At 36.9% G+C, this 12304-nt stretch overlaps 1 protein-coding gene across 6 annotated transcripts in view; it reads left to right on the top strand.

The window, feature by feature from the left end:
• Positions 1 to 12304, top strand: part of mob2a (MOB kinase activator 2a) — an 87414-nt gene that overhangs the window by 34142 nt on the left and 40968 nt on the right. Inside the window, exon 1 of one of the 6 annotated variants that reach the window (XR_012399825.1) lies at positions 904 to 1262. Coding sequence is in view for 1 of the 2 variants with exons in the window: in NM_001430952.1 (NP_001417881.1) it covers positions 1225 to 1262 (38 nt within the window). In the remaining variant the exon portion in view is untranslated. 6 annotated transcript variants of the gene reach the window in all.

Genomic DNA, 12304 nt, shown 5'->3' with positions numbered 1-12304 from the left:
TTAAGGATAGATAGATCAGTCCTCCACAACACATGCAGAGATCTCAGATCAGTTCATCCAGACGTTTTTATATATATGTATAGTTGAAGTCAGAATTATTAGCCCCCCTTTGAATTTTTTTTCTTTTTTTAATATTTACCAAAGGATGTTTAACAGAGCAAGGAAATATTCAGAGTATGTCTGATAATATTTTTTTCTTCTGGAGAAAGTCTTGTATGTTTGATTTCAGCTAGAATAAAAGCTGTTTTTTTAATTTTTTAAAAACTGTTTTAAGGTCAAATTTATTAGCCCCTTTAGGCTATTTTTGTTTTTCGATAGTCCACAGAACAATCCATCATTATACAATAACTTGCCTAATTACACTGACATCCCTAGTTACCCTAATCAACCTAGTTAAGTCTTTTAATGTCAGAAGAGGCTTTAAAATATATATATAGTATAATATTATTTACTGTTATCATGGCAAAGATAAAATAAATCAATTATTAGAAATGGGTTAATAAAACTATTATGTTTAGAAATGTGTTGAAAAAAAATCTTCTCTCTGTTAAACAGAAATTAAGGAAAAAATTAACAGGGGAGCTAATAATTTAGGGGGATAATAATTCTGACTTCAACTGTATATATAATATATATGCCAAGTATGTTCTTTGAGAGTGAAGAAAGCACTCATGGAAGAAGTAATTTTCCTAAAGGCCCCATTTTGAAAGGGCTGTTTGGGCCCTTAAATATTTCTGGCTCAGAATATTTCTGCAGTGGGCCGTCATCACTTTGCAGCAAGTCTATTTGCCAACCCAACACTCCCGCCTCAAAGTCAGAGCCAACAGGAGAGAGAGACAGGGAGGAAAGAGAGAGAGAGGCAAGTTGGGAGGGGGAAAACAGAGGGTATCATTAGAGGGAAGCACACAAGTGCAGAGTGACTGAGCGCACTGTGCTTGCCTGCTGCAGACGCTTGTGTTTGTTTGCTGACTGAAGTGTTGTTCTGTCTGCGCCGCGCCAAGGGATATCACCACCTAACAAAGCGCCGACTGTGCTGTCCAGCAGCTGAAAACAGAGCGGGAAACCAGAGGAGGCACAGAAGTGTTAGGAGAAACAATTCGCTGCAGATCTATGAAGATGCAATGCCAAGAGTTCACGCTCTAACGGATGCCAGTCAGCTGTAGTTCATCTTAAAGCCAGTGCAACAGAGGACGGGACAATCTGATTGCCAGCTTCGCAAGCTGCATGGGGGTTCTAGTGTGTTGTGACTGCTTCTTTTACAGGTACTCGTTTTGGGATTTTTTATATCCTCCTCTGCTGCATTACATGTAAAGAGAAAGCTTCTGCTGTGCCAGGTTATGCAGAAAGGAAGCATTAGGTTATATGACAAGTTAAAGGGACGGTAAGAAAGTTCAAAATCAGTGCTGCTCATGATATTTTGTGGTGAGTGTGGATGTGGGGAGGCTGCAGACCAATGTTGGTTGGGACACTGTGTTCCCAGTTTTGCTTTTTCCCCTACTGCTTAGGACAGACTTTGCCCTCTTCAATGTTAGTTTCGACCTCTACTTCGATTTGGAAAGTTAAGCAAGGGGGGCTGTTTGAAAGCTAGCGAATATCAACAGAGCAGTGTATGATTTTCACATGGAAGGCTTGAATCATGACGTTTCATTTTTTTATTATTATTTTTTATTTTTTACTGTGATTAGAACTATACACTGTAAAAATGCTGGGTTCCGCACAATTCCTTCATGTTGTCCCAACTCAAATTAAGTTAATTTAATTGATTTTGCAAATTTAAGTAGGCTGAACATAAACCAACTAAGGTGTCCAGAAAACCTCCAGAATTGTGTTGTTTCAACTCATTTTAAATGAGTTTAAACAGGCAGCAAAAGTCATTTTGGTGCAGGATTTTCAAGGATTTTGGCCAATGTGATAAAAGCCCTAGTATTTGATAGTTATTGTTTTTTTTTTAAAGCTTTCTGATCTATCAGTCCTTTGTTTTATTCTCTTGTTGTTTTCGTCTACTTTTAGACATTTGCGTTGGTTCACAGTCAATGTTTACGTTTGGCAGACTGGAAAACAATCAAGCTCTGCCTAATCTGCCAGCGTGTTTTGTCCTCTGTTGCTGAAATGTTATTGGCTCTTCGGTGTGGAAGAAGTTTGCAGTGTGGTATCCAAACTCGGCTGTTTTGATTTATAACATTACCATCAGGTGGTGTTGTTTAGTCTTTTGCTTTGTTTCCAGTCACAACTGTCCTTGGGGATGTTGGTTTTTTAAGACAGACCTGCTTTCTGTAGCGTCTTATGTTTAGATAACTTATAATGTACAAGTTGTTATACTCGAGTAACAGTTACTATGCTGCTAAATTGAATGCGGGTGGATGGAAATTGCTCCAAGAAATGTGACCAAGCCAAGACTTGGATGAATGGAAAATATGTCCTTGCAAAGTTCATGCTCCGTCAAATACATTGTTGCTAATAGGGATGAACAATAAGACAACATCATAGGAACAAAATAAAAAGTATATTATGCTCAAAGAACTTGCTCAAACTACCTAATTAAAATGAGCTGAAACACAATTTTTGAGATTTTCTTGGGGACAACTTATTGTTCAATCCACTTCATTTTGTTAAGTTAACTTAATTGATTTGTGTTGAGACAACATGAGTAAACTGTGTGGAACCCTGCATTTTTTAGTGTACACTGAAAAAAAAAAGATGTCTGCAAAATTGTTACAAACTATTTAAATGTGTTGCATTTAAACAAACAAATAAGTTTGGTAATGTTCAACTTAATTTGTTTGTTTAAATTCAGCCCCTTATAAATTGTTTACTATCTGTTAACTTAACAAAATGAGTAAATCCAAGGAGTCATCTTTGAATAATTTTTGTCAGTGTATACTATTAGTCTGTTATGCTAAATCATTTATTTCATGGTGTCACAAATTACATCGTTTACGGTAATACGTCTTCATAATTTACATGGGCGCAGTGTTACATGCCATTATGGGGATGCAGACATAAACATGAATAATAGCATCATGAGAAAGTTGCAGTCTTGAATGTAGAATGGTTACATTTAGCATATTATTTAGCAATGCTTATTTTTATGTTAGACCAGTAGTCATCAATCATTTTTCTGTCATCAATCATTTTTTGTTTAAACTACGTGTTTAAAATGAGTTGAAACAACACAATTCTTAAGGTTTTTGGAGGGATAACTTAATTGTTTTATGTTCGATCCACTTAAATTTGTAAAAACTATTAAGGTAACCTAATCAATTTGTGTTGGGACAACATAAAGGAATTGTGGAACCCAGGATTTTTTACAGTGTTTTAAATAAAATGATAAATATCAAATATAGTCACAAATGAAAGTAAATCTGAGTATATACTTTAAAATGAAAAAACATTTCTTTACATATGATCAATATATACAGTTAAGTCCATAAATATTTGGACATCAACACAGTTCTATTATTTTTGGCTCTATACACCTACACAATAACACAGTAACAGATTCCAAATGCAAATAGCACACTTTAAATGAGGGAACAAAACACACCTGGCCATGGAGCAGCTTAGAAGCCTATTGTCCAATTACTTTTGGACTCTTAACTAGTGGGAGGCACATTTGCAAACTGTTGTAATTGCTACACTGTTTACCTGATTTGTATATAATTACCCTCAAAATAAAGCTGATTGTCTGCATTTAAAGCACATCTTGTTCATTTCAATTCAAATCAAGTGTGTTTCTGTATAGAGCCAAAAATGATGGAATTGGGTCGATTTCTAGTATATCTGTACTATATACTGGACTATACTGTACTATATTGTGATTTGTCATATATATGTCAGTATATGAGATGACTTATGAGATTGTGATGCATGAGATTTTTGTTATATTGCCTAGCCCTAGTTTCTAAACCTATTTAGGTGATGTCCAGATCTCAAAATCTGTAATCACAGCCTGTTTGGGATTGTGTAAACATATTTGAATTGGCGCAGATTTCCGTTCTAGGCTGCCTAAAATGTGGCATAATATATTTTTTTTTCATTGAAGTGATTTGTTAAAGGAGTGCAAGTAGTTTAAAAATATTTCCACACTGTTTTTAGAGTGTACAGTGTTATCTGCTAAGCCATCTGACTGGGGCGTCTATTTAATCTGATGTGCTTTAATTGGCCTGTGTCAGCCAACGGTTCCTTACTGTCTGCATTCTTCTCTAGCTTTGGGCCAATCTCCTGTGACAATCAAGTCCTGGGGTAGAAAAAGCCAAGGCTTTTAAAAGCTGAGGTCCAAGTTCATGATCTTTTGAAGTGTCATTTGAATACAAGTACAATTTTAAGGAACAAATTGCATTTTTCATGTGCTATAGACCATTTCATGTCATTGGCCCATGATCATTTCGTGCTTGTTATCAAACTATTTCATAGATGTAACTAGAGCCAATTCAATCATAATGCTTTGGGACCAACCTTTGTTTTTGTTTACATCCCTCAAAATGGTCTATATTATAAAGAAGCTTAAAGGAATACTTCTTTCAAAAATGAAAAATGCTCACAATTCTTGAACCCTGGAGTGCTTCCAGACCTTTATGGATTTCTTTATTCTTTTGAACACTAAATAATACAGTTTAAAGAAAGCTAAAAACCTGTATCAGTGACTATGTTTACATGGACATCTGTAATAAATTATTTGCCTTAATCTGAATGAGACAATAATATGATAAAGGTGTTTACATGAGTTGAATGTTCCTTTCGTGATCCCATTTTACATGTTATAGCACATAATTCTATTAATGTTGTTGCGTTACCACGCTATCCACATTTCCTAAAGGTGTTTTATTTTTAATTTGTCGATTTTAACCGCATTTCGCCACTTTCCCTTTCATTCAGAAACATTTCATGCATGACCCCATGACAAACGAGACTTTGGATATGAGTATGAATGCTGGAAGAGTTTTGTTTTAATGGAATTTGATACTACATGCCGTATGGAAAAAAAAAACTGCATTTCGCGATGCAGATGTCTGGAGAATGCGGTAATACCGCAATAATAGTTTGATTAGGGTCTTTACATATCTGTGCTTTAATAATGTGATTAGATTTTTTATTTGATTTCTGTTTTGTTTGATTATGACCTTAATCAGATTGAATTAAATCAAAATTGCTGTTTACATGGTAGACTCTTAATCAGAGTATTATCTTTGTCATAATAAAATCGGATTATTGGTGTCCATGTAAATGTACTCATTGACTACCATGGTAAGAAAAACAAATACTGGGATTCAATGATCAAGGGTTTCCAGCTTTCTTCAAAATATCTTTTTAATTTGTTTAACTGAAGAAACAGAGTCAAACTGGTTTGGAACAAGTAAAGGATAATAGAATTTTCAGGTTTGAGCAAACCATGCCTTTAATAAAGAAGGTTTACACTTTACATTTCAATTGTATTCCATATAATAAAGTAAACATTTATTTTTTTCAGTCATTCTCATCTTATTTGTTAAGCCAGGTTTCAGTTTATTGTCTTACAACTGAACTAGACCAAACGATTGTATATATTACATTTTAAAGTTGATATGTTTCGTCTAAATCTTATTTAAATTTGAATAAAGTTGAACAATTATTATATATTCATCATATCAGCCACACTCACAACAAACATTCTAGATTGCTCTTGAACACAACTGTACATCTTGTTTACAATTTAATCCACCTTAGCATGTTCTGAAAGAGATTTACCCTAATTAGATACTACCCTAATTCGTAGTTTGTTGTCATCAATGGAATAATGTTGTTGTATTTTCTGTAGCCCCTTTAGATCTCACAATTCCCCACTGTCTCTCCACCCCCCATCCGTCTCTTGTGTGAGAATTACGTAAGTGCCTCCTCCTCCTGTGATAGATCGGGTTGCAGTGATGCTTCTGTCGCTCTGCCTCAGCATCCCGAGCTGCAGCGCGAGCACCTGATAATGCCAGCTCAGCATCAGCACCCAAGGTCACTCCATTCATTCCCACCTCCGGTCCAGACTCAGCAAACATCAAAGCTGTTTGACACTTAATTACATCAGCAAAGGATAAATGAATGCTTAAGAGGTGTTCACCCCTCCCAATACACATTTAATTACCTGAGATGGGTTGTTCGTTCTTGACAGACGTGCCCTCTTTCATTTTTTTTTATTTCTCTGTGATTCATTTTGTTCAAATTGAGGGAGATTACCTCAAGACCATCACCACTGAAGTCCTCACCGCTTCTGTAGCTTGATAATGGTCTTATAACTGGAGTGATGGCTTTTTTTGCAGTGCTAAGCCTTTTTATATTTAGTAGACAAGAGCTTCTTCTTGTTGGAGGACAATTACAATGAGGAACGCAGTATTGCTCATCGCAGCAGGTTCTTGTTACGCAACATCTAGAGGTCATGGCTGTGATGTCATTCGTTTAGAAATGCTCTACTGTGCATTCACATTGAAGGTGGCGAGAGGGTCAACTCTATTGAATGGGAGCCAATGGCGATAAGTGACACGTCTTCACCTGTGTGGACATCGAGTACAGTTTAAATAAAGTCAACTGTTTGGTAATGAGCTGAGACAAGGTTCTGAGGCAACCAATCAGAATGTAGAAATCCACCGCTTAAGAGGACTACAAAGAACACAGTCCAAGGGTTTTATTTATTGCGGTCGCCGGATTTCCAGTTATTTACAGTGTTTTCTAAAGCTGCGGTCACACTAGAGTTTGAGCATGCAAAATTCTGTTGTACAAAACTGTGAAAAGGGGCGGGATTAAACAAGATGATTAGACACTTTAAAAAGTTGTCCATATTTAAAATTTCTGTACATGGAGGTCATATTTTGATCTTCGATTAGTCTAACGCAATCATGTGATGCGATTTCGCAGGTCAGAGTTCCCCAAAATTGTCGCACAAGTTTGGGTCTCCAGTCTGTCGCATTCCCGTGCATATGATTGGAAGTCTATGGGGTGAAAAGACCAGTCTGAACACAGCTTTACAGGGACATAAATAAAAACAAGTTACTGGCGAGTTACTGATGTGCATTAATGTTATATATAACACATAATATAACATAATATAACATGTATATATAAAACATATACTTTTGTTTGAATGTGAATCTCATGCTTACTATGACGATAGTTCAAAACAGTATTGCTGCTTCAGAACATTTCAGACATATTGGATAAGTGGAGCAAAGCCACACCATACATAACGACTTGATCTTCCATCGTTAAATTAATTTGATAAAAGATGTGCAACGTTTTTTTTGTTAGAAAGCACGCTTTTATTGGGGTATGTAAGTGATTTGTTGATATGCTGCAACGGCCCTTTTAAATATGAGATTAAGGTAGTGAATTTTGACGCTTGCCGTCAAGTGTATCTGTCTGCGAACTGCAAGACAGGGGCGTAACATGAAGGAACATAACTTGCAGTTATCAAGATCCCATTGAACTATGTGAGATGTCACAATGAGATGCTATTGGCAAGATGACAGAAATACTTACCACAGAACATTTTCACTAAATGTTTTAATGACTTTTCTCCAAATTTATCCACAACCTATTTATTTGATATATCATTATATTTATTTATTTAGCAACTCCACCATGCAACTCCACTTGCTGACTTCATCCATTTTGTCATGACAGCCTATTTGGTGTCACCCCCTGTGGTTGCAAATAACAGAACAATGGCGAGCACGTCAAGTTTGAAAGCCGCCGCAACTCGCGGCTGTACGTTAATAACGGTGATGGTAGGGTTTTGGGATGGGTAAGGTGTAGACGTTATTAATAACTGAGAGTGTTGGGTTAAGGGTTGGGGTAGACGTGGACCTTAATAAATATAGTTGGTTTTAGGTTAGTGGAAGGTATAGACAGTGACACAAATATCGATGATGCTTGGGTTTAAGGTTGTGGTAGGTATAGGCCAGGGGTGTCCAAACTTGATCCTGGAGGGCCAGTGTCCTGCAAGTTTTAGCTCCAACTTGCATCAACACACCTGCACGACTGTTTTTAGAAAACCTAATAACATCTTGATTAGCTAGCCCAGGTGTGTCTGATTGGGGTTGGAACACCGGCCCTCCGGGACTGAGTTTGGACCCTGGTATAGACCCTGGTTTGGAGTAGGTGTACATGTTAATAACTGATGGGTACAGCGCCATCTTGCTGACATCATAGTTTTGACATGTGTCTCTATAACTTTAAGTTACGCCTTTACTACAAGTTACACCCCTTCAGGTTATGCCCCTGTCTTGCAGTCGGCAGACAGACAATATTACTCGCTGGGGGAGCTATAAAGGCAGACAGCGTTGTTCCCAGGGTGGCCAGAGGGAACTTTGACGCTCTTGCTGTCTTCGGTGTGAACGCACAGTTAGAAACCTTGAGCTGCTCATGCAAATCCAAATTACGTCAATCATGTTGCAAAGGGTAGCTCTCAACTTTTAATCCTGTTTGCACATCTTGACATTAAAGGGTTTGTTCATCATGGGAGTAACAGTTAAAGGTGTGAAGTGGAGCAAAACTTTGATTCCATCCAAAGATGCGAATTAGATATTTGCGTGAAACTGAAATATTGTGTCACTTTCTGATAAACTGGCAGCAAATATCAAAAATTGTAAAATAAACGATTTGCTCCTCAGAAGTCGAAGATAAAATGCAGTGGACGTGTGGTGGTTTTTAGAGGTGAGAGACTACTCTTTTGGGTTATAATACTGAGCAACTTTGATGACAGACTTTGGCTAATCGTGTGTTATCTTAACTTCGCTTCCAGCGAGAGCATCAATGTAGCTGGCAGCGATAAGGAGAGTTGAAATTAGGTCTACTTTATGGTAATGAGCTATGATGCAATTCGGCGGCAGCCTATCAAAATGTACAAGTCCACCACTTGGCAGACTTCCAGAGAATACAGTCCAATAAAGTTTGGTTCTGACCACATTAGTTCCAAAGCAAAATGTGGGAAATGTTGAAATGTGATGTTCTACCATGTGGTCTGTCTGCTGATCTGTCCATTAATGCCATCTAATTGCTCCCATTTTTGTGATCACATGATCTGCTGAGACAAAATCACATGACTTTTTAGATGCTCAATTTATTGAGTAAGCATGTTTCCATTGTAGTTTATGTGCAATTTTTCTTTTCGGATAACTTGATAACTGAAATATCGCATAAACATTTGCTAATAAAACACAGTTTTAAACTAGTGTATCAACGAAACAAAATCATCACTTCCTAATAAACTGGCTGCAAATATCAAAAATCGTGTAATAATTTATTTGCATCCCAGAAGACGAACAGGAATAGCAAATATATGTGTGGTGGTTTTTTAGGGCGTGAGACCATTCCTTGGGGGTAATAATACTGAACCACTTTAGTGACAGACTTTGGCTAGCCATGTGTTCAGGTCATCGCCACCAGTGAGAGCGTCAAAGTAGCTGGAAAGACATTCATTTTTAATGGAAGTCGGCAGAGAGAGTTGAAATCAGGTCAACTTTATGATAATGAGCTATGATGCTGTTCGGTGGCAACCTATTGAAATGTACAAGCCCACTGCTTGAGAGAATTCCAGACAGTACAGTCTAATAAACTTTGTTTACAAGCAAAATGTGGAAAATGTTGGAAAGTGATGTTTTAGAATGTGGATCTGCTGATTTGTTCATTAATGCCATCCCATCACACCCATTTTTTTGATCAAATGGTCTGTTTAAAACAAAATCACATGACTTTTTGAAGCAAATGCTGGAATTTATTCAGTAAATGTGCTTCCATTGTAGTTTATGAGCATTTATTCTTATTGTGTCTTACTCGTTCCTTACTCAATACTCTTACTCGTTACTCTTACTCGTGCGTATATGTTTGTTTATGCATATCTATTATGCATTTTTTATGCGGTACTCTAAAATGTGGAAAAAATTGGGTGATGATAACATAGCCTATGATGTTGTAAGTGGAGGATTGGGATCTCTTCATTCAAGGTTGATTGGTTTAGTTATTTAAAATGCCCCTTTTAAATCATCAAATGGCATGATCTTTGCTAAATGTAGCAGTTTTGTCTTCAGCACTTCAATAGTCCTGTATTGGCCCATGTGCTTAATGGTTTTGGACTATCCTACCTCTTGACTGAAACCACAGTTCCAGTTTGGCACAGTTTCCACAGTCAGGGTATGCAGGTTTCTATAAAGTCTGTCAGGAGTTTTCATATGTAAATAGATGCTGTTTATTTAGGCTTATGTCTTCAAATGAAATCAGGTCTCTTTGCGTTGTGTTTTTTTTTTTAAGAATCCTAGTGGTAAAAAGCAAGATATTTGCTTTGCACAACTTCCTTTTTGGTCCAAATGTTATGGAGGTAACCACTTTTTGCAGAGATTAGTCAGATTGCTCTGTTAGAAGTGTTGGGCTATTCAGGCTTTGTGCAACACATTAATCAAACATGTGTATCTTTAATTAATTTTCATTCTTGAAGCTTGTAGTCATCCCCCCCCTACACTTGTGTTCTTCATTATTGACATCTGTTGGAAAGCATGTCAGATATGAGTCTCAAAAATGGGAACTGCTGAAAATAATTCACTGGACCAGCACTAGGTATTTCAGACTCAGGAAGCTATATTAATATATACACTGCTGGTTATTGGCTACAAATAGGCAAAGCTCTGAACCACAACATTTTGTTGTTGTGGATTCAGCATCCTCTGGGATGATACCAGTAGGCTTTGAAGTCTGGCTGGGTGAGTTTCTCTGAAACCGCCTCCGTCCCAAAGGCATCTAAGCTGCTTACAGGATAACAATTTCCATGAGCCTCACACCTGAGTAAGGCTGCTGTTTACATTTTCAGCAGCCAATAAAAACACAAGGCTGAGCTCTGTACATGACACTATACATAGGTGCATGTGTATTTTCTAGTAGACTCAAACCCTCAGTTGCTGTGAGGTCGTTTTGCTTGAGTCTGTTTATTGATTTATAAAAGGTAAAAAAAAAATCTTTGAATGAATCTTTGGTTTGCAGTAAGGTTGGGCGGAGATGTTTGTGTAAGCACTGGAAAAATGTATGTGATTAACGAAAGACCTACTAGAGCAGAATCAGGCTAGTATTCAGGAAATGAGCATCTGAGGATACTGAAGGGCCAAATTATGCTTCCTGCGTGGTTATAGAAATCTACTTGCCAAAAAAGGAATTGGTACAGGAAAGAAACTAACTACATAATGATTTGTGACAGCCTTAAAGGAACACTTCACTTAAAAAAAGGCTCAATTTACAATTCCCCTAGAGTTAAACAGTTAAGTTTTACCAACTCTTTTAATCCAATCAACCGATCTCCGGATCTGGCTGTAGCACGTTTAGCTTAGCATAGTTCATTGAATCAGATTAGACCATTAGCATCTCGCTCAAAACTTTGATTGTTCTCCTATTTAAAGCTTGACTCTAGATAAATGATGTGCCAATGCTGATGGAAACTAAAAAGTTACTATTTTCTAGATCAATATGGCTATTATTTATACTATCATTAGTGTAATAATTAAGCAACTTGGCTGCCATACCATGGCTGCAGCAGGCTTAATGAAATACCAAAGTTAATTGATTAATACGCCGGAATGGGAGCTTAGCTATATTGCCCCAGAACATAGCAACTTTTAATTTTAATATAACTTAGAACAGTCCAGTTTTAAATGCAGAAATTATCAAAACAATTTAATAATTTTTAGTCTAATGCTAATGGTCTAATCAAATTCAATGATCTATGCTCAGCTAAGCTAAGCTAGGCTAAAAGTGCTCCTGCCAGACCTGAAGATAATCTAAATGGGTTAAAAAATGATAAAACTCAGTTTACCTAGAATTAGTAATGCAGATCCTTTAATTTTTGCCTCAGAAAAATGAATGAAGGTTTAATATGTTTGGAACAACATGCGGGTGAGTAATTATTTACATCATTTAAATTTTGGGGTGAGCTGTCTCTTTAAGCGTGCTTGCTTCATACACAATAACCAATGAGGTTCAGTCCACATTCAAACAGCAATGATCATGTTTTTCCTTTCCTTTCCTTTCCTTTCCTTTCTTTTCTTTTCTTTTTTTCTTTTCTTTTCTTTTTTGTCCATACACATATCAAGATACAAGTTTCAAGAAATGTCTGCAACAAAACAGTGTGTGATACCTATGCCACGTGTCATACTATAAAGTGGAGAAACACAGAGTCACAAGACACACTAAAAATCCCAGAAGCATGCAGTGAGCATGTGCATGAAGTCCTTCTTGTTGCAAAACTGCTAATACATTAAAATAAAAACATAAGAGCTGGAGCAAATGTCCTGATGCTATTGCAGAA

This window comes from Danio rerio, chromosome 25, assembly GCF_049306965.1.
Source record: "Danio rerio strain Tuebingen ecotype United States chromosome 25, GRCz12tu, whole genome shotgun sequence".
NCBI classification, from domain to species: domain Eukaryota; kingdom Metazoa; phylum Chordata; class Actinopteri; order Cypriniformes; family Danionidae; genus Danio; species Danio rerio.
The sequence above is the reverse complement of the archived record's forward strand: the minus strand, read 5'-3'. Positions and strand labels throughout refer to the sequence as shown.